Source organism: Indicator indicator, chromosome 4 (genome assembly GCF_027791375.1).
Source record: "Indicator indicator isolate 239-I01 chromosome 4, UM_Iind_1.1, whole genome shotgun sequence".
NCBI classification, from domain to species: Eukaryota; Metazoa; Chordata; class Aves; order Piciformes; family Indicatoridae; genus Indicator; species Indicator indicator.
The window spans coordinates 38,626,568-38,649,424 of NC_072013.1; the positions used below are offsets into that span (position 1 = coordinate 38,626,568).

General features: G+C 45.0%; 1 protein-coding gene across 10 annotated transcripts in view; it reads left to right on the plus strand.

Annotated features, from left to right (window-relative positions):
• The first annotated feature begins 8,686 nt into the window (after positions 1–8,686).
• The window catches only part of MEIS2 (Meis homeobox 2), a 220,271-nt gene continuing 206,100 nt past the window's right edge, over positions 8,687–22,857 (plus strand). For 4 of the 10 annotated variants that reach the window (XM_054400711.1, XM_054400712.1, XM_054400714.1 and 1 more), the window contains exons 1-6: positions 10,079–10,090; positions 11,153–11,385; positions 12,967–13,108; positions 13,648–13,698; positions 14,452–14,502; positions 15,463–15,612. In XM_054400711.1, coding sequence (XP_054256686.1) covers positions 10,079–10,090; positions 11,153–11,385; positions 12,967–13,108; positions 13,648–13,698; positions 14,452–14,502; positions 15,463–15,612 — 639 coding nt within the window. Of the gene's footprint in view, positions 8,724–10,078; positions 10,091–10,589; positions 10,599–11,150; positions 11,386–12,966; positions 13,109–13,647; positions 13,699–14,451; positions 14,503–15,462; positions 15,613–22,857 lie in introns of those variants that run through there. The other 6 variants (XM_054400720.1, XM_054400721.1, XM_054400715.1 and 3 more) reach the window with 4 other exon arrangements.

Genomic DNA, 22,857 nt, shown 5'->3' on the forward strand with positions numbered 1-22,857 from the left:
GCCTCCGAGGAGAATTCTCGCCCCGCCGCGCCCCCCGGGTCGCGTCCTCTGAGCCGGAGGAGAGCTCGAGGTGCAGGTAGTGTTAGGAATCCTCTCCTCCCCAACACAGAAGGAGAACGTGTAAAAAAATTAGATGTATTTATGCACATATTTATCCCCTCTAATTATAGAAATTAATCCTCTTACTTATGACTAAAAGGTAACGTCTAAGGCGTCCCTTTGATGTTTAACAGCATCATTTGTGGCTAACATTCCAACTGATTAAGGAATAATTGTTGTTAAATGCTTTACAAGTGGATAGTGTTTAATTGAGACGCATTCATAATTTTACGGCTTACCACAAAATGAAACGTAATTAAAAACGCAGGAATTTCCAACTGATTTTATTCCAATTATGTTTATTGTTCAGACTAATTACTGCACAAGATGGGGTGCTTTTCCCCATCTCGAAATGCCACACGTCTCCCAGATCTACCCTTGGAGGTTTTCCCTTTCCAGGTACAGGCTTGGGATGGCTCTCTGCAGACTCCGTTCCCCCCACCCCCCATTATAATTAAATGCTCCAGCCTTTTCTTCTCTCCTCCATGCAACACCTTTGGGATGTGAGAAAGTGATGGCAGCTCTCTTCTCTCGAAGTAATTGTAGAAGGGCTGATGAATTTCTTGAAGAAACACTTGCCACACACTGAGGAAACCATCTCCTAGCAGGATTTTACAAACCAAAGTAAACAAAGCACCCCAGGGGCGATTTCCTCCTTTTTTTTGCGCAGCTTACTTCTCAATTTACCTCAGAAGTGATCACAAACACACAGAAGAATTACAACAGAAATCATACTTCATCTATGGAAGATATTCTGGATGGAAAAAAAAAATAAAGAAATTGGAAGCGTTCAAAGGAATGGACAGTCATTAAAATACCTGCCAGGCGTGCTGCCGTTCCCCAAACCAACCTTTCCTTCTTGCCCGTGAACTCAGAAATCTCTTCAGCATCTCTTTAAAACATAGATCCCTGAGAAAAAGGAAAAAAAAAAGGGGGGGGGGGGGGGAAATAAAAGGAAAAAAGCAAGAGCACACACCCCCCAAGTTTATCTTACCAACGCCTTTAAAACAACTCTATCCTCCCGAACCGGCTGGGGAATAAAGTTACTTGGCTAATTTTACACTGTTTGCTCGATCCAAGAGAGTTTAATGTGTAAGCGGATTTATTTATTCCTGACTTTTTCCATCCCTCAGCTGGGCTCTTGGAGAAAATTAGAGAGCGGTGTCTGAGACCATGATGATGAAAAATCAGTTGAATAATCAGACCGGATCGGACCCTGATAAAATGGGGGCCGGGAGGGGTGGTGGAGGGGTGTGGGGGCATCAAATGCCCAATACTGCTTCCAATTTGCCATTTTCCTTTGGGCTGCAAAGCGTTAAGAAAGGATCACACAGATATTTACTGCTCCTTTTGTCTTCTTCTTTCTAGAAGGATGAAAAACGCAGCGCCTGTGTGCGCGCTTCGAGGGGCTGCTGCTCCCTTCGGGAGGATTTTGGCACTCACAGGTGTGGTTGGGCTCCCCTCTGCCTCCCTGTACAGCTTCTCAATTCTCCTGAAGGGTTTAATTCAGATGTGAGGGTAGAAAAGTGTTTTAATTCTACCGGGGAAATAAGGGGGGAGGGGAGGAAATACCTCTTATGGTAAGTTAGAAATAGCCCGAGTTTTCCAAAGGGATGTTTAAATTGGCCTTCATGAAGCAGTATCTATTTTTCTTTTTTCTTTTCTTTTCTTTTCTTTTCTTTTCTTTTCTTTTCTTTTCTTTTCTTTTCTTTTCTTTTCTTTTCTTTTCTTTTCTTTTCTTTTCTTTTCTTTTCTTTTCTTTTCTTTTCTTTTCTTTTCTTTTCTTTTTTCTTTTCTTTTCTTTTCTTTTATTTTATTTTTTCTTTTCTTTTCTTTTCTTTTCTTTCCTTTTCTCTCTTTCTTTTCTTTTCTTTTTCTTTTTTTTTTCAGCTCTGAATTCTGAATCCTTTCATTAAACTCACATAGATTTCCAGAGATGTGGAAAAGGAGGAGTATCTGGGGTGGACATTTTATGTAAATGAGCAAATCCGAAATGTATTACAAATCCACTGTAATAAAACTGACAGTTTTGACAGTATTGACAACATAAATATATGTTGGAACACAGCACTTTCAGACACTTAACCGATGAAGCAATAAAAAGATTCGACTACAATATTTCAAATAATCGACATTGATGTTTTGATACATCATTTTTATACCTCGAATCGATCTATCACTCTGTGACCGGTCAATTTTAAGTAAAAATCTGCTGCAATTATTTACGCTATTGCCAATGACGACCTAATAACTGTTTTCAATTAATTACAGCAAAACTAAGCATTATGAGGGCTAACCGGCCGTATATCTCATTGTACCGTCCCTTGCATTTCTTGTAGGGAGAGCAAACACTTATATGCATATTGCATTCTCTTTGTGGGATCAAAAGGAAGACGTACAAAAGCGATCGTAATCTTTTGGGGGGCGTGGGGTGTGTGTGGAATAAAACAACCTTTCTTTCGGGAACACACCGCGGGCTCTCAGCACGTACGTCTAGGCTACAATATTTTGTCAGCTCTTTCTCTGCGCGATACCAAACTGCGCTCTTCAAATTATTTTCGTGTTTTTCCCTTTTCCTTTGGGCTCCGCTCTGAATCCCACTTCAAACAATGGGCTGAGCAGCTCTTGGGAAAAGATCTAAAAAAAAAAAAAAAAAAAAAAAAGGGAGATTGGTGCTTCGAGTGATCGCCTGTGTGTTGTGAGAATCGCCGTATCATTTGAAGAGGTAGGAGGATATTGTTCTCTCCGGACCGAGAAGTCCAGGGTAAAAATGAAAGCGCTCCTCTTCTGGAGTTTTATAGGCAGCTGGAGAACAAAAGTGAATATTTTGAGTGAGCGAGAGCAGAAAGCTCTAAGCAGAGTTTGGAGCCTTCCTCGGATGCTCTGATATTGCGCTAAAGCGATCTAGTTTGCCCTAACTATCCTTTTTTTTGTTACGATGTCACGTTGGAAAGAGAGATTTTGTTAATGCTTCGGGGTTCTTGAACAAATGCAAACTAGGTTTTAAACTACCCTGGTAGAAGCAGCCTGCACGGTGTTAGTGGGAAACCCTGACAGGTATTCTTCTTTCTGCTTTATGACGGAAACATGCACTTTGGGGATTTTATGGTCTACACTTTTACAAACCTCCCAGCCCTGAGACGTAGAAAAAGTAATATAAATAAAAAGAAATAAAACCCCTCAGCTCTCCTCTGACGCTGCCGCTTCACACGTGAGAGAAAACCACGCTCGAATGTGTTGGGAGCACACCAGACCGAAATCCCCTTGGGAGTCGTGGACAGAGGGTCTGCTCCGCGCCGGCCAGGTCCCCCGTGCCATTTCGCTCTCCGTATCCGCGAACACGGAGCGCGGAACTGAGCGGAGGCCCCGGACAGAGCGGAGAGGAGCGTCGGGACCGTGTTGGAGCCCCGCCAGATAGCGCTAGAGGGCTGCTGATGGGACGGCCGCGCTGCGCCGGGGGACAGGCAGCCCGGGGGGGCAGTCGGGAAGCTGTGGGTTAGAGTCCTTGCAGCCCTGGGGAAGGGGACAAAAGGGGGTCGGGAAGGGAGAGAGACCCCGGATCATTGTTACTTCGTGAAGTTGTTTGAGGTTTTTTTCCCTTAGGGAAAAAAAAAGAGGGGTGGAAGAAAGAGAGTTAAAGGGGAAGTTAACAGGTAAGTAAATGAACCTCCTCCTAATCCAGCTCCCAAAGATCTCAGGCATACCGCAGTCGAGGTCAAGAAAAGTTCACTGTGATGGGCTACCATTGACTTTCTGGAAAGATTTTTGGAAAATAATTGATTGCTGAAAAGCCAAGTACGCGATTGGTAGCAGGGGTGGGGAGGAACCAGGGTGAGGAGCTAAATGAACCCAGCGATCTGCAGAAGCTAAAATGTGCATGATTTCACAGGGGCACCCGAGATGGGACCTCGAAAGTCCTGCAGCTGCGGGAAGCCGGAGGAGAATCAAAGTGGGCTGAGACGAATAAAAAGTGAGTCAAGTTGTAAGAACCAGCTGTAAAGGAAAAGGAAAAGTGCGGTAAGAGCGATTTTGGGGGTAGGAGCTTGCACTGTGTCACAATCCTGATTCTAAAAAGGAAAATGTATTATTTACACCCCCAACTTTCCCTTGCGAGCAAAATAAAACAAACCAACTACAACAAAAAAAAAATCCATGGATTTTACTCTGGGGTGATGGTGGTATAATCCCCAAGCCACATTTTAACAGGCAGGCTGCTTTCTTCATTAAATAGGACACATTTCCTAGGACGATAGTTCAAGATAAAATGCCAGCTCGAATATGCAAAATCTTTTTCATCCTGTTCTGCGATATCCTCATCCCGTCCGTGGGGAGTTTTGTCTGCAAATGTAGCCTTTGTGTTTCCCAACACAATGGCATCACCCAAAAATACTTGAACTCAGCGCACAAACAAACAAACATTGAATAAAGTTACAAACAAACATTGAATAAAGTTACAAACAAGATTAGGGTTCATGTTATTTGTCCCTGTAGCAAGGCGTCAATTGTTCTAACAGATGTAGGGACACTAAGAGGATTTAAACCACACGAATTTAATAAACCAGATTAGCAATAGGTGCTTTCCACCAAGGCTAGGAACCGTAAAGTAGCCTAAATTACCCATCTAGCCTAAATTACCCATCAGACCGGAGCACCGACTACAAAGAGTGAAGCAAATTTCTGAAGGAGTCCAACAGCATTTCGTACAAGCCTGGCTTTTTTCTCCCCGAAAACTTTCTATTTGCATTAAATCTTCATCTAGGAGCACAAGTGCTTAAGGAACAGGAGTTTAAGATCCCCAGTGGGATATATTCCTGAAATCTGAAATATTACCTGTTGTGCTGTCCGCTTTTGCAAGGCTGTGGAAAAACAGAGGCGGGGAGGAAGGCGCGGGGTGGGGTGGGGGGGGGGGAGAGAGAGAAAAAGGCAAGCCTCAAAGCCAGCAAAGGACTAAGATGCCACACTTCGGAAAGGCTGATTGAAAACAGACTCTTCCTAAGTTTTAGAGGATTTTCTCTCCCAGTCTCTCCAAGGGCTAAGAAGCCGATTTGGGATTTTGAAGGGAATAGGTTTCAGCGTCCATATTTGTTCTGGTGCACTTGTAAAATGCGATTTGAAGGGGATCTTTAGCCCTCTGATTGTCTTTGTATTGTTTTTCTTGAAACGGATCTTTTGCCCTTAATGAATCCCCACACAGCTGGACAGCTCCTGCTCGGACACTGAGAGCGCTAACCCCAAACTGACCCCAATTTGACACCACAAGATGAAATTTTACCGCCTGTTAAAACCATTTCCAGCCTCGGCAAAAGGAGCTGGCTGTTGACTGAGATGCACTTCCATACCGGACACCTCATTTCTCTTTGGACTTTTGAGCCTATCTAAAAAAAAAAAAAATTAAAAAAAAAAAAAGGAAAAAAAAAAAAAAAAAAAAAAACAAAACGCCACCCCCCCGCCCCCCCCCCCCCCGACTTGTCTCTCACACTTTTCCTGGAAACATCCTTTGCTGTGAAAGTAATGCACCATAAATGGAAATTAGCTAATTTCATTTTCCCGAATTACCGTGTTTTAAAAGAAATACGTCACCAAGTTGGAAAGAAAAGGGGAAAAAAAAAAAGGAAATAAAAAATGACCTAAGAATGTGGAAGCACGCACGTATCCCATTTTGCTCCGAGTTCCCAAAAGCATCTTTGTTACTAGCTGAGTACTTTCACTTAAGGGCGCTAAATTGAGAATGCCTTTTAATGGCTAAACTGTAGCGCTTTATAAACCACGTTCTCTGTGCGCTTTAATCCACTGGGATGGGGAAGAGGGAAAAGGCTCCAACTCTTTTCAAGGGAAAAAAAAAAAAAGACACAGGAGGAACATGAAAGACCTTCATTTACCATATGAAATTTCGCTTTCTATCAAGTTAAAACCGTTTTTAAAAGTTGGTCCCTGTCCTAGATTACACACATGCACAGCAGGGTGAGGCAACGCAGGGGGTTAATTAGTTTAGGAGGGGATGGGGGGAAGAGAAAAAGAGGGAAAAAAAAAAGGAGAAAAAAGAACAAGTGAAAGGAGCAGCATTGAACATGGTAAAAATCTTTGGCTGCTTTTTTGCAGCTTTGATTTTTAGATTGCTTCCTGACAATTTCTTAGTCAATAGAATTGAGACCTATAAGCGTTTCTGTGAAAAACAGAATCACGAAAGAAAGAAAAAGAAAAAATACCACGTCGAAAATTATAACCTAAGCAACGAAGCAACGAAGCCATTTCTTCTGTGGGAGACAAGTCATCTAAAAAACTCCTTTTTGAGAAGAAAACTGATGAAATTCTCCCACAGCTTGAGGTCTGAACAAATACATGAAGCCTCCAGTTGAGCTAGATTACTTTTGCACGGCCACGTTACAAGGAGCACACTTTGTATATACCTCAAGAGGCAAGGCTCCGGGTTTGCACTGCCTCAGTTTAAAAAAAAAAAATAAAAACAAGTTTGGAAGCTACAAATATTTAAACCACGTCCTCTAAGCCGGCTGTTTGGGATGTATCACAACCAAATGCTTCCACGCAAGTTTAGAAATCTGGCATCTTTGGGGTGGGGAATAGAGAGGGGGGAGAAGGGGGAGAGGGGAAAAAAAAACAAATAGCACTCACCGATGACTAGATCTCTTTTAAAAATCTGTTAGAAAACTACAGCTGTAAAAGTAGGAAAGGATTTGCATAACCTACTGCTCTGTAGGTCTCCGCGCACCCAAAGGATTAGCCAAGCATTCATTACCATGAATATCTTGAATTACGTTACCGATTTATACGACAGAGTATAAAATACTGCACAAGAAGACTGCCTTTTTCCCTGCGAAATGAATCGACTTAACCACTGCTTGAAAGAGACCTACATACTAAGGGCTTTTTTACTCACCTCTCTTTACAGTCCCGTGAAAGTCAGTCACAGCAATTCGGTTGCTCTTAAGACTAGCTTTAATCTTGGAGGAGATCCTCTAGGAGAGAAAAAAAAAAAAAAGGGGGGGGGGGGGGGGAAAGCGGGTCTGCTCGCGGGCTCCTGACGGGTTTTGAGCAGGGTGCAACTCTGGCTATAAGTAGGCGAGGGACTTTGCTCCAGATTCCCCCCCCCCCCCCTCCCCTGTTTGTAAATAGAGCCCTGCTCTGCAGGGCTCGGCGCTATCGGAACATGCAGGAATGCCCACTGGCGTTTGTCAGCCCTCCACACTATCTTTCTTTATATGTGAGGGCTGATTTCCCGCAGACATCATTGTTATGATGGCTCATTTAATCAAACTGTTTAATTGCTCCGGTAATCACTATCATCATCACAGGTACTCAATCATTCATCATTTTGGAGGGGTTTATTGACCTCTGGAGCTCATTCCCTATGCCTATTAAAATCAGGCCGAATATCTGCAACTGCCCCTTGAGTCATTTTCTTAAAGTTAAAAAAAAAAAATAATATTTTTTAAAAAAATCTTAAAATCATCGTCCTCATCACAGAAAGCAAGCATAACTGAACTAATCATATTTTCCTGCCGTGTATTTTTAAAAGCCATCTATGTATGAGGCCACATTCGCAACCGGGTACATAATCATTGATAAATCCTACTATTAACGGGATAGTCTGTTTTAGATTTTATGTGCAAGGGACCGTGAACGAGGGGTGGGGGGTTGGGGAGGACAAAACTGCAGCAATCGATAGTTTGACCATCGCTCCTCCCCTAAACTTCAAGCATCCCCCATGACTGATGATCCCGGGTAGCTCTGGTAATTGACTGTTCTGAGGTAAGGCATGCTTTAGCTCCAGCAAAGTGATTGGGCGAGAGAAACACACCAAAATTAACGTGTGTGTGTGTGTGTGCGTGCCTGTGTGTGCTTGGAAAAGTTCATTTGGTGCTCAAAGGTGGGGGGTGCATCATCTCACTTAATTTGCTAAATAACCCCACTGTAATTAGCACTACCATTAGAAGGCATTACCGAGCTAATACTCCAGCATCCATCCCACAAGCGCAACGTCGATACCCGGCGAAGTCCAGCAACACACACTCGTAAATACATCGCTTACCGCCGGATCCGCTCAAAACGCACATGCAAACAAAAAATCTACATAACATCTGGATATTTCCTACAAAAGACTGAGCATGACTTTGGTTTTAAGCCCTTTTCAAAGCCTGGCAGCCTAATCGCAAAACTAAAAAGGGATTTCCCCCTCTCACCCCATCCCCCCCCACGCCACCACCCCCACCACCTCCCCGCCTCTCCCTCCCAAGACATCCACAGCGTGCTTGATAGCAGCGATCGCTTAATGAAGAGCGGTGCAAAACACGGTTTGAAACGAGGCGTTCTCTTCGTGCCCTGGAAAATTAATTTTTAGAAAAGCACAATGAATTGTCAGAGGGAAGGAACCAGGCTCGCAACAGAACGTGTGCTGGCAGAGAGGCGAGCGCTCGGCCGGAGCAGGCTCTTTTCCCGGGGAAGATCAACTTTGCGCCCCCACCCCCCCACCTTTTCCCGCCGCCCCGTGCGCTGTAGTTCTCCGTGCCCCCGGACTCGCATACCGTTCGCGGCAACGGCGATAAGCCGGCGATTTAAATAAATAATTCAGCGCATAAATCAGACGCTAACCATCGCGGTTAATCGGAAAGGTATTTTGTTGCTAAAATAATCTAGCGCGAACCAACCCGGGGCTGGGCTTCTATCGCACTTTTCTTCTCGCTCTCTGCAGTTTTCCCCTGCCTCTCCCCCCCCCCCCCTCCCCCCCCCCCCCCGCACACACGCACTCTCCCTGTCCTTCCTCCCCTCCCTCCCTCGCTTCCCTCCCTCCCTCCCTCCCTCCTCCCTCGCTCCCTCCCTCCCTCTCTCTCGCACGCTCGCTCGCTCCTTCCTACACGCGTTGCTTCGCTCGGGGCAGGGGCTGCTGCGCGGCTCCCCCCGCGCGGCGCCGCGGCCGCCCCGCCGGCGCGCTGCGCATCCCCGCCGCTCCGCCGGCTGGGCCGCCCCACCGCGCCCCGCCGCGCCCCGCCGCCCTGCGCCCCGCCGCCGCTCCCCGCCGCCGCCGCCGCCGCTCCCCGCCGTCGCTCCCCGCCGCCGCCGCCGCCGCGCTGCAGGACTGGCTATGGCCACCACTACTTCCGGGTTCCGTCACTTCATTCTCCCGCCGATCAGCGCCGCAAAACTGAGCCTCTTCTATAAGGCAGCCAGCAGCCAACCTGCCAACACTTACTGACACTCACTCATCCCGGAGAGAGAGGGAGAGCGGGAGACAAAATACCTGCCGGGAGGAGGAGGAGGAGGAGGAGGAGGAGGAGGAGGAGAAAAAAAAAAAAAAAAGGGGGAAAGAAAAAAAAAGGAGAGCGGGGGAAGTCCGGGCTTTGCAAACTGTTCCATTTTTCTTCGCATCTTTCCCCACCCCCCTTCACAGTACTTAAAAAAAAAAAAAGCCAAACAACCCTATAGCGATCCTAAAAGGCAAAACCCGAGCGCGGAGTTACTGGAAGAAGAACCCGGGGTTAAAAAGATTCCTCCTCTCTTCTTCATCATCATCAACCATCATTCATTCACTACCTTGACATTCCCTGGCTTTGATTGACAGCTGGAGTGGCAAAAAGCCATGAGACACGACAGTTTGGTTACATGTGGGTTGCTGACGGGCCGATCGTAACCTTCAGTTTGGGGGCTTGACAATTTTTTTTTTTTTTTTTTGGCGTAGAGAAAGAAAAAAGGAAAAAGAGACAGAGAAAAGGAAAGAGGGAAACAGAGAGAAAAAAAGAAGAAAACACAGAAACTCATCGTGGTTCTTGACTGTTTTTGATATATTATTGTTGTTGTTATTGTTGTTGTTATTATTATTATTTGCCCATATTGGAGGACAGGAGAAGTCTATAAGTGGGTTGCGGAAAAAAAAAAAAAGGAATCTTCTTCACTCTAAATCACTTTCTTTGCTGGACTGGGATATTAAATATACGACACATCCAGGAGTTTATTGGAGCGCAGACTGATGGCGCAAAGGGTAGGTTTAAATCTCCAACACTTACCTATATATAAATCCTCTCTTAAGAGGGGCCTGTCCGATTTGCTCTCCTCTGTTGCTGCTGATGATGGCGGCCACTATTAAAAAATAGCAGCAAAAATTATTCACTAGCTTTTTGTGTGTGTGTGCGTGTGTGTGAGAGTGTCTCTCTCTCTCTCTGTGTCTCTCTCTGCAATTGTTCCACGCTTTTTTTCCTCTCTAGCTTTCCCCCAGCAGCGCGATTTCCCTGCTCCTTGCCTGCTCAGCAGCACGGGTTTCACTGGGGAAACCTTGCTGCTGTTGCTGCTGCTGCTGCCGCCGTTGCTGCCGCTGCCTAGGAAAGACTAAGAAATACATATGTGTGTTTGTGTATATACGAACGTATATATATGTATACACATATAGCTGCCTTTCTTTTTTTTTTTTTTTTTTTTTTTTTTTTTTTTTTTTTTTTTTTGGTCTCTGGTTTGACAAGGACAAGGGGAATTGCTACTAAATAATGTTTCTGGTAACTTTCAGATTATTTCCCCCTTTATCTCCCTCCCCCACCCTGATGCACCCTACCTTTCCTCTCTCCTTCCCACTGTTATTTATTTGAATAGTTGCTTTTGATTCTGCTTGTTTATCCATTTAATTTTTTTTGTTGTTCTTCCTTTCCAATGCAGAGTAACTCTAGTTTCTTTCCTCTGTTTCCTTCCTTTTCATTCCCGTTTCCTTGTTAGGGTTTCTCCTGCCCGTGCTGAAGAGGACCATCTCCCCCCGCACACACAGCCAGGCACACAGGCTTACACACTTTCCCCCTTTACCTCTCCCCGCACCCCCACTCCTCCCTCAGCCTCTCCAGCCTCTGCTCCCGATCCCCGTCGATTTCATTTTGCACATTTCTCTCTCTGATGTGGCTGGTTCTTGTTTTGTTTTGCTCTGTTTGTGTCTGTCCGGGTGCTTTACTCTCTTCTGACTTTTGTTGTTTGTTTGTTTGGTTTTTTTATTCCTCTCTCTCTCTTTCTCTCTCTCTTTCCCTCTTTCTCTTTCTTTCTTCTCTTCCGGCCCGTTTTTTGACAGTACGATGAGCTGCCCCACTACGGCGGGATGGACGGAGTAGGGGTGCCGGCGTCCATGTACGGGGACCCCCACGCCCCCCGGCCGATCCCCCCGGTGCACCACCTCAACCATGGGCCGCCGCTCCACGCCGGGCAGCACTACGGCGCCCACGCCCCGCACCCCAATGTCATGCCGGCCACCATGGGCTCTGCTGTCAACGACGCCCTGAAGCGGGACAAGGATGCGATCTACGGGTAGGTACCGCCGGGCCGCCCGGCGCCAAGGCCCGGCTCCGCAGCGCCGGTGCCCGCAGAGCGGCCAGGGCAGGAGCAGGGCGGGCGGCGGGGGCTCCCGCGGGGCCGCGGTGGCGGGCGGCGGCAGCGGCCAGCCGAGCCCAGGAGCGGGGTCGAGGGGGAGCCTCGGCGGGAGGGCGTCGGCTGGAGAACCCCCTGCCGCCCGCTCCGGAGGGAGACCCGAGAGATGGCACTGGCACTGCAGGCAGTTTCGGAGCGAGTGCGATCACATCCTGGCTCCTAGCAGGGGTGCCAGCACCCACGGGAGACGGGTCCTGGAAAACCAGAGCTGTCGGGGACAGAGGCTGAGCTGGGGCGAACATACCTTGTCTATCTTTTTTTTAAATTTTTATTTTCCTCATACCCCCAGACCTTCATCCCCCTCACCCCCCCGTGGGGTTTTTTGTCTTTCTCGGAAAGGCCCCGGTTAGGAGTGCAGACAGGAGAGGCGGCTCTCGTTGCTCTGGATTTTAGTTGTAGAAGTGTTGTTGTGGTGTTCTCCTTCGTACCATAATAACACTCTTCCAACACTGTAAATAAAGAGCTCTTCACAGCGCGGAAGGTAGGAAGAATTAAAGAGGTTAGCTTCTCGGAAGCAGCTCTTCCTTGAGACAGAAGAAATGGAATACGTTAGGGGCACCGAGCTGAGTTTTCTATTTAGAAGAGAAAGAACACGAGGAAAAAGAAATCCGTGCCCGGCAAAACTCGAACCTGTGCCAGGCCATTGCCTGGAGGCGAGTGACACCGATTCCCTTCAGTGCCTTTTAGGAAAAATACTAAACCATCCTAAAAGGAGAGCTAGTAACATCCATGACAGAGTGTGGGGCCTTGATCAGGCACGGAAGGGGAAAAGAGACAAATGCATGCGTACTACTTAGCAGGCAGATATTTTTTTTTTTTCCTGACTACACCAACTATGGGAAAATATTTCGCGAAGTGCTGCCTCCCTCCGCCCCCTCCCCAGCTCACTTATCTGGACAGCTGGTATTTTACTTGGGTGTGCTTCCTAAGCCAGGAAACTTCACCACATTTTTGTTAGCGGGCCCCTTGAAAAAAATAAAATTACGTATTAAGTAGTTTGCAGTTTTCCTCGCCGTGCTTCTCATTTTAGGTCATAGGTGGAGGGTACGGATGGGATCTTCCAGGTTTCGCGTTATTTTTAAGATGTGGCGAAAAGTGTAAGATTCCCAGCTGAGCTGCCGCCTGTATGAGCGTGTTTGGTGCCTTGTGCGTTTGGAGGAGAGGTCACTTTTGTCCTCATCTGAGGGGACTGCATGGGGGATGTTGTTTGAACACGGCAATTTCAAAAAGGAAAAAAAAAAAGCCTTCCACCGCCAGACCTAGTATTTTTATTTCAAAATGTTGTTGTTCATTCCTGCTCTGCCCGAAGCGATACTGAGGCTGCCGAGCGCGGCTGGATCCATGTGTCCCTGTCTGCATGTCCGTGCATTTAAAAAAAAAAAAAATTACTTGTTGATTAGAGCTCTTCTTTCCCCCTCTCCCCCACCCCCTCCCCTCTCTTTGTGTGCCACTGCCCGGTAGGCACCCGTTGTTCCCCCTCTTAGCTCTGGTCTTTGAGAAGTGCGAGCTGGCGACCTGCACGCCCCGGGAGCCCGGCGTGGCCGGCGGGGACGTCTGCTCCTCCGACTCCTTCAACGAGGACATCGCCGTCTTCGCCAAACAGGTCCGGCACCGCTCCCCCTCCCCCGGCCCTTCCCAGTACTCCCGCCACCCTCTCAGGTTCTCGACCCACACGGCCAGGCGCTGGCAGGGGGCAGCCCCTCCTCGCCTTCCTCTCCCCCCCTCCCCCCGGCGCCCCCTCTCCGGCCGCCGCGGGGGTGGGAAGGATGGAGCGGCGAGGGTGAGGGCCTAGCCGGCCCTGGCCCTCCTCCGCCGGCCATCCCTCCGCGGGGCCGAGCCGAGACTCCTGGCCCTCGCCCTCCTGCATCAATGCAAGGGAAATGTAACTGGCCGAGTTTTAGAGGCAAAGGAAGCAGGAGAAAAGGCAGAGGTCAAAAAGAGAGGGATCCTGTGGCAAGGGCGACCGACTCAGCCCCGGGATGGCAGAAGCGGGGCAGCTCCTCTTCATGGCACGGGTGACTCCGGGGCAGATTTCGGTCTGACCTGGACCGTCCGGTTTGGTCACAGCGGGGGTTCCCCCTTCAAGTGATTCGGGCTGAGGGGAAAGGCTGCGATTCACGCCGCTTTTCCTTCTTCTTGCAGGTCCGTGCTGAAAAACCACTTTTTTCTTCAAATCCAGAGTTGGACAATTTGGTAAGGCCCGCTCCCCACCGCTGCCCCCTGTCTCTCCAACCCTTCACACCCTATCGCCAGCTGCCTCAAGCGCCCTCCGCTGTCCGGGGCGGCCGGGAGCCGGCTGCCGGGCCAGGCACCCGGGCTGCACGGACAGCAGCGGGGAGAGCCGGGGAAGAGGCAGCTGCAAAGCCACCGACAAAAGGCTTCAAAGAGCTGCGCTTTTAAAGTGCGACAGGGCGAACTCTCCAGCCCCAATGCATTGCAAAGCTGTGTTCGAAAGCTACGGGAGGCTAAAAGTGAAGGAAATAACTGCTTAAGAAGAGAGAGATGGAGATTTCTAATGTAATTCTTTTGCTAATGGGAACGATTTCAATATTCAAAGTGCCTAAATCCGCTTGTAAAGAAGATGCCAAACTATTCATCCTCTCCCCTTTCTCCTGAGGGTAGTAGGGGGGTGGGAGTGTGTGTTTGACTTCCCTGCGGACCTTCAGGGATGAGGGCCGGGGTGTTGAGAGGGAGCGAGGAAAGGGGAAGAGGTTTTCTCCAAGATTGCGGTAATAAAGCTCTAATCACCGCTCCTGGAATAAATATGATAAAAATCAAGCGTTAAAGTTGATCAAAACTGTTCAAGCGTGACCAATGAGCTAAAATCCTGGATAATGACTGTGCGCCCTGACAACCCCCTTCTCCTCGCCCACTCGGGCTCGCAGCTCTGCACAGCCCTCTTGCTCTTGTCTCCCACGTAACTCCTTCCTCAAAACTTTCTTGCAGATGATCCAAGCAATACAAGTACTAAGGTTTCACCTTTTGGAATTAGAGAAGGTAAGCGCCACGGAAGTGGGCGGGGGAGCAAGTCATTCCCTCCCTTCCCTGTCCCACTCCCACCTACCCCCTCCCTCCTCCCCCCCCCCCCCCCCCCCCCCCCCCCCCACTCCACCTTTTGACTGTTTGGGATGACTTGTAACCATGGCTAGAGGAGACAGGGGAAACTCAGTGTGATACTGTAACCTGTAGCACCAGAGCATGTGACACCCGTCAGCTATGCCCAGCCCGGCATTTTTATTTATTTATTTATTTATTTTTCTGAGAAGTTTCAACCAAGTCATTACATTTATATATTATGAATCCCCTTCCATCGTTCTTAGCCCTTCAGTCTCGATAGAAGCTATTTCCTTGACTCGGAAATAACACGTTTAACAAAAAAGAGAAATGAAAGCACTCCTGCCTTTCTCCAGCTCTGGCAGGCACATTAACCCCAAGCAAACACTAAATGTTTGGAAGAGGCAGGGGGCCCTGCGCGGCGTGGGGAGGGGGCTGTGCTCGGAGGCCAGAGCGGCTCTTCCCACAGCCTCCGTAAGTAGCTTCGCTTTGCTGCTCCCGGCCACTTAGACCTTTTTTTAGCCCCAGTTTAAACCGATCCCGTCCCCAGTGACTGGTTGTACCTGTCTGGGCTGTGTATGCTCCAGAGATACTGCCTGGGTCCAGCTCCCAGCGCTCTGATGTTATCACCAAATCGGGTTTTCCTCTGCACACCAGACAGCCCCACTATCTCTCTCTAACTTGTTGCTGCTGCAAGTCTCTAGAGAATAATATGTGCTGCAACAATTTCTCTATTGTTTCCTTGACTTCAACTATTGTGCCCCTTAATTAGAGTTACTTGTGGAGGAGATCAGAGAGCTGCTCTTGCTACCAAAAAAAGAACAAAACAAACCAAAAAAGTTAAAAAGTTGCAATCTGATATTTTGCCTTTATCGATATTCTTCTTCTTGTTACTGTTTTCAGGTTCATGAATTGTGTGATAACTTCTGCCATCGGTACATTAGTTGTTTGAAAGGAAAAATGCCAATAGACCTCGTTATTGATGAAAGGGATGGCAGCTCCAAATCAGACCATGAAGAACTCTCAGGATCTTCCACAAACTTAGCTGATCATGTAAGTCCTGGTTTCTTTATGGTACTTTTAAAGACTTTAACCTGCTTAGAGGACCTGTCCCCAATTTTATTGTCTTGCTGCTGTTGTATTATCATTGTCACTACTTTCAAGCTCTTGCAAGCTCGGATCCCACCTTTCCACTTTTTCCTCTCTTGCTTTGTGAAGTTGTAGAGATGCAAAAGGTTCCTTCTATTTCCATCTGTTAAGCAGGGAGTTTGCAATGGATTGTAAATTTCCCTGTTCTGGGCGTCTTGGAGAGCTAGCGAACTGTTGGTTTGATGTGGGGATCGGTGCTTTCTCTTCCCTTTTGCCAACTGTGTAATCAATGCAGCAATGTAAGGAAACCGAGACAAGAAAGTTAGGGAGAAAGTTTGCTGATTTGCTCCCTCCCCTCCCCTCTCGTGGGGATGACAAGTGATGAGAGTTATTGGCAATACTACACTGCATTACAAAAAAAAAAAAAAAAAAAAAAAAAAAAAAAAAAAAGAAAAGAAAGAAAGAAAGGGGGAAAAAAAGGGTTATAGCACATTAGAATTTCCAATGCTTGTGCTTTATAGCAACTTATTGTCAGAATATGGACTTATTGCCAAACGCCTGAAGCATCTTCATAATAAAAGACAGTAACCTTGATGAAGCAATTATTAACAATGTATTACAGAAAGCTGGAGAGAATGATGATTGAGTAACCGTAGGTTAGCGGTTGATTTTAACACTTTAGGAGTTGGTGAATTGGTGTCATGTGTGTAGGACTGAACGTTGGTGTGCGTGGTAAGGAGAGTGCCTTTGTTTTTCCGGGTTTTGGAGCGTCTCTTGTGATCCTTCAAAAGATGCAGACGCGGAGAGGCTTCGGGATGTGAAGGGAAAGATTGCAGCTGGTACCGCAGAAGAGGGAAGGAATAGCTCTGGTTAAAAAGAGTGGGTGTGAACTCTATTTATTTATAGGAACGCATCCCTGGGGGGAAAAGGGGTTTACACAGTTTTAGATTCAATTGAACTCATAATCTAAATGATACAGTCTAATATTTTAGCGGTTGAAATATTAATTTAACACCCGGTGTGAAGTTAACCATGCTTGCTGCACAGGCGCCTGCCTTTATTTCCCAGTGTGTTAAGAGGAGTAGCTGTAAGCCCAGGGAGAATGAGCTTTCTAGGAGCTTTTGTTTCCTTTGAAAACATGTTGTTTGTGTGTGTATTTGATAATTACATCAGACCTGGACTGAAGCTGAATTGGAAGATAAAATAATCATAAATTCTTCTTAATGCCCCCCTTCTGGCACTGCTTAGCTACAGAGCCCGGGAAATATTTTTTGGACCAAAGCCTTAGCTTTCATTTTCTCATTTGTATTCGGTAAACATTGCAGGACAAGGGTTTTTTTTGTTGTTGTTGTTTTTGGTGATGTTTTACATTTAAAATCTATTATTTTGAGAAGGGATTTAAAAAATAATAATAACAAAATAAGAAATGTATGCAGATGCTCCCAAAAGTTTCTCTGCTTATCAGCTATCTCACACATAGATAACAAACTCCACAAGGGATGACATTATTGGGAAATTATTTATTTTCTGACATTGCACGACCCTAAATTTGTGTGCATATTGGGAGAGCAGTGGAGAAGAAATTGAAGTCAGTGGCAACCTGAAAGATAGGGTGGAGGGTCATTGTGGAAAATTAAGAACAGAGGGAAAAAAAAAAAAAAAAGGAAAAAGAAAACAAGTAAAAGTCCATGTTTCTCCAGCACAGTTTCTTTACAAGAGTGTGTTTCAAGTGGAAGTGTAGAAATGGAGCATGCTTGTGTTTATATTGAAGAGATTAGATAAACTAGCCTGTTTAGGGTTCTGGCAGATGGCGAATGCTCAAGCCAATTTGCTGTGCTCCATTATAATATTTAAATTCACACACAATGATAGGACAAGGGTGGAGGGGGTTAGCATTTTGATAATTTGATAACTATTATCTTCCCTAAGAAGAATCTCCTCTTGCTTTTGTGCCCCCACCCCCTCCCCCCACCACCCCCCCCCAAAAAAAAAAAATCCCAACAAACCCAACCCAAACTCAGATAAATATGACAACCCATTTATCTTGCACCCGTTAGGGTTTACCACTTCATTGGGTATTATAATTTAAAGCCTTTTATTTCCTGGAGATTTGAGCTATAACGTTTTTACTTTAGCCCCCTGCTATTTGTTTTGAAAGGAAGCAATAATTTGTGCAACCAGAACACCAACTGGGAAATGAAGAGTTGTATCACATAGTTACATTTTATTCATGCGTTTTGGGAAATGTGTCTCCTTATTGGATATATTTTTTTTTTTTTAATATTAGCCTCTTTTCCCAAGAAAACTTTAACACTCTTTTTATAGCTCAGCCCAACTACTGTGTGTGCACACTTCTATCTTTGCACTGGACAAAGTTCCAGCGGGAAGAAATCTGCTTTTATTCATAAAGAAGGAAAAGCTTTTTTAAAAAAAAAAAAAAAAAAAAAAAGCTAATACAAACATGCAAGAGTATCAAAACCCACCCCCAAGCTCTCATTTGTGAGCATCTACCTGCAAATGGAGTAGTTCAAGTATGCAAATCCGTCCAATTTGACTCTCCAGGTTTATTTTTTTTCATTTGCTTTGATATGCATATTTAATACCTAGCCTGGGGCTAGATCTCATTTGGTGAAAGTTGGTGCAGGGGTGATGATGAGCCACTTCAGAAGGACAGAGACAGCATGTTGTTTCCTCTGTTTTATGTACTGGCCCGCTATTCTGATCCGTGGGTTTTCCCCTCATGGTTTTATTTGCACATGAAATACTAGGAGCGTTTCAACTGATTGGCTATGAATAATGATAGCCCAAAAGAAGTGTAGGTTAATTTGTTGGGTGCCAGGGTTTCTCTTGTGGAGGTGGCAGTTTGTGACAGCTGTTTGACACCCCCTCAAAAAAAAAAAAAAAAATCCATGCACCTCTAGTCTTATCCAGTGGTATCAAGCTAGGCTTTGTGTGTTTTAATATGAATGTGAGGGGTGGTAGAGGTGACAGTGGCAGTGCTGAACTAGGAACTAAGGCAGCTCTCACTTTTCTCCCTTTGCTAGACCTGGAAGCAGGCGTAAGGGAAAGTAAGAGAAAGAGCTGTAGGATTAGCCAATATTTACCATTAGACTTTAAAAGGGGTACTCAAATAGTACAAGCTTCCCCTTTTCAGATTCTACTGCTCTGCTATTTATATAACTTAATTGGAAACCAAAAGCAGAATCAACAAAGGAATGAACTCTTCAGAGATATACCTGTGCTGGAGAAAGGAGACAGCTGTAAGCAGTTGTGCTCTATACGTTTGGTAATAAATGTGTTTATCGAATTTTATTTTAGTGCTCTATTAACTGTTATGTAATATAGTAAGTGTAAAGGGTCCAGGGACTTGGGAGATCAAATAGTGCAGAGCTGGCCACGAGAAGCTGAAACTTTTGTTATTACTCTGCTGTGTTTAGTAAATATAACAGCCCATAATTAGTGTTTGAATTTTTAACACCCTCATATTTTTTTATTGCTCTGAGGTATTAGCTGTAGATGGGAAGAAGGTAATTACAGCTATGCCCTGGCTGAACCAGATCAGTTTAGGAAAGAAAAAAAAAATAGGAAAGAAACCTTTCCAGCTGCAGTTCAAGTTGAGTTAACCAGCACAGACAATTTATCATTGTTCAGTATAAATATTCTGGGCCCTATCCTGCATTTTGTGTTCTGCTGAGATTATAACAAAAAATCTTTTTTTGTGTGTGTGTGTTTCGTTGTTTTTTTTTTTCCCCAAGCTATTTAAATCTGAAAAATATAATGCTGCAAAATTTGGAGATTTGAAACTTTTTTGAGCACATGATAATGTTTTATACCTTAATTATATATGTATTTTTAAGTACCTGGCTTCACCTGGTGCTGCACAGTTCTTCCCTTAGCACAAAAACTGCTTTGTAGCCTAGTAATGCTCCCATAGAAATGTATGGTTCTCCTTCTGCTGGTTTTCATGGGAGCAGGATCAGGGCCTCACTCTTCTTGATATCTATTTGTGTGTTGCAGTCAATTTGCAGCTGAGAGGTAACAACATACAGATCATCATTTATAAAATGTAATTAAAAATAGGTAGAAATATACATAGGTCTCTTCTTTTTCTTTTTTTTTTTTTTTTCCCTAGGACTGTTGACAGATTAGAAATCCAATGCCTTAGCTGTAGAAGAGAAATATTAAGCTGAATATGAAACCTTTCAGCCCTCAAGTGGGAAGAGAACTTTTATTTTGTGCTTTTGGGCGCGCAGACATTTTACATTTCTTTAAATATTTCCTCTTGGAGACCAGTCTGGGCAGATCCCTGACATTTTGCAGATGCAGGGAAAAAAAAAAAAAGTAAAAATAGGGTAATAGATATCTGTCCCAGTTATATAATTAAACCTTTAGGTGAGATTTCACTGACTAATGAGGAAATAATCAGAGGCCTGATGCTGTAGTCTCCAGGTACCCCAATGCTCTGATGGACTTTGGTGGGAATTTCGAGTATGCCAGGATCACACCCTCAGAGGTGCCAATTCCATTTGCAGCACGTCAGAAGGGAAACAAAATAGCAAACTGCAACAATAACGAAGCAAACTTTTTTTTTTCCTTTAATTGTCACATTTCTTAGTGCATGGCTTTAGAGTTAGGACTCTAACATAGGCTCTGTGCTTTCTAAAGGCCAAGGAGCATCCTGAGATGGTAGGGAATGTTGTGTGTCTCCTCTTCCCGATGGGCCAAGGCACTCTGAAGCCAAAGGTTATCTACAGCTGGAATCTGAGTGTTTTAATTTTCAGCTAGGTTCTCTCAGACCGAAAAGATAAGGTGCTCCACTGTCTATTTGGCAGCGGTGTTCCCTCTTTGGTTTGAGTTGTCTATCAGCCTAGGTGAAGGGTAGCCATGCTGAACAATGTAGAAGGACAATTAAAAAACCAACAAAATGGGGATTTTGCAAGTCTCAGTTCCTTGATGACAGGTATATTGCACGACTGATTCCAAGCTTAATTGGGAAGAACAAAGCAAGCGGCTTTTCAGAAGGATGCCACATTCTGGAAGTGTCAGAAATTCCTCCTGGTGCTTTCCTCAAATGCAAAGAAAAAGATAAAATCAAGAGACAAGGATTAAAACTTGTGCATACACACACAAATATCTGCTACATTGCAATGCCTCAAAGTTGCCTAGGGAGGTGGTGGAGTCACTGTCTGTGGAGGTGTTCAAAAAAAAGCTTGGATGCGGCACTTGGAGTCATGGTTTAGTTGTCAGGAGGTGTTAGGTATTAGGTAATAGGTTGGACTTGATGATTTCTGAGGTCTTTTTCAACCTGGTTGATTCTGTGATTCTCTGATTCTGTCATTGGGATACAAAAAAAGTGATCGTATTAAACATGCATCTGTAAGAAAATAGACATTAGTCATATCAGGAGTAGTCTTTTTTTCTTTTATCAAACATACACATGATGGCAAATTAGAGTTTTTCGTGGCTCATTTACTTATTGAAAGTTTGTTTACATAGTAAGTTTGTTATCCCTGGACTCCACAGCAGCCTTTAAGATGCCATCCTGGACTTTACACATACAAAACGTAGGCAGACACAGAGGCACACAGGAACACAGTTGCATTTATGTGTATGGGTTTTTCTATCCACCACATCTTTTGATAGTCAGTGGTATCTAGATGCAGATTTCTGTGGCATCAGTCCCATCAGTTGTTCCTCTGTGTTTACAGGTGTTCCTTGTAAGAATAAGGGGAGCAGGATTTGGCTTGTATTTGGGAGGGGAAAATGTCATCCGTATCAGTAGTTCAGTTTTGTGCTTGCAGAATCAGTTTACTAGAGTAACCTCCAGACCTTGGAATCCAACCATCTTCATGAAGAACGACCTCTATAGCTGCTGTAGTTTCTCTTATTTGTTCCTGCAGAACCAATGGTTTTGTCCATCTCACCTGACAAAATATAAGGGCCTGATCCTGTCACTGCTGTGTCCTTAAAACTTCAGTCAACATCCATAAGACAAATCCTGCCCAACTTACTCACATGGGTGTTATCAGCTGGCCTGATTGATTTTACTTCCCCATTATAAATAAGAAGCAAATTCCCTATGGCTAATTGAGTCTTTAATATCACCATAAAAAAAGCAGTGTGAGATCAGAATCAGCCCTAGTGGGACTGTATATACTGATAGAAAAAAAAAAAGTAATCCAGGCTTTACCTAGTGGAAATTCTGGGCATACAAAGTAAGAAGTACAATTTAACGGAAGGGTTATCCTTTATCAGATTCCTGTTACGACATCTCTCCTCAAGAAATTCTGTAGCAGTTAAAAACTCTTCCAAGTCTCCACCAGATTTGCAGCATCGACAAAACAGTAACACCTCAGATTTGCTTTGTATACCAGGAGACTCCTGGCCTTTCTGTTGCTCTTTTGTAGATTTAGCAAAAAATTCATTGGTGGTGCTAAATCAATTTTTTTTTTTTGGTTAACTTTCAAGGGAAAAAACACAGGCAAAATTGTGTTTTCGAGGGAAGGCTGTGTGTGTAAATGAGAAACAGTGGATAGCAGAGTGATCTCCTGTGGCCCTGCTAGTACAAGCTTTCCCCATATTGTCTCCTGCTTTTATATTAATTACAACTTGCATTATCAGCTGTGAGTCTGTAGCCCAGCAAATAGAAAATACTGCCCCTGGAGACCTAGCTTCTTGTATCTATTTTCCATCTCCTTCTATTGTGCTCCGCTCAGTGTTCACTGCTTTTCTCCTGGTAACACTGCTCTTTAACACAATTAAGTAAGAGCAAGAGGAGCACCATGTTTGACTCCCAATTATTAAAAGTCTTGGGAATAGATACTCGTGGTGTGCTGTCTAGCTTCTGTGGTATTCTGGCATTAGTTTGGGTCATATGTGTGTGAACCTTTTAGAGCACACACACACATGCACACGAAACGCAATTGCATTTTGGCAGGACTCATCCACGCTCCTCGATGTGTTCCTGGGAAGCACAGCAGTAAACTTGCAAGAAGACAGGAGAAGCAATGTGAACAGTTTGTGTAATTTACCTAAAGCTATCTGATTATCTGGGGGTTTGTGGTGATTAGAGGGCTTTCCGTTGGTTTTGTTTGTTTGTTTGTTTTTGTTTGATAGCTTAATATAAATGTAATTGAAATGAACAGATGTATCACAATTTATGTTACTGAGCTTTAGGTCAGGATCTCTTTAGGGACCTAAACTGTCCTG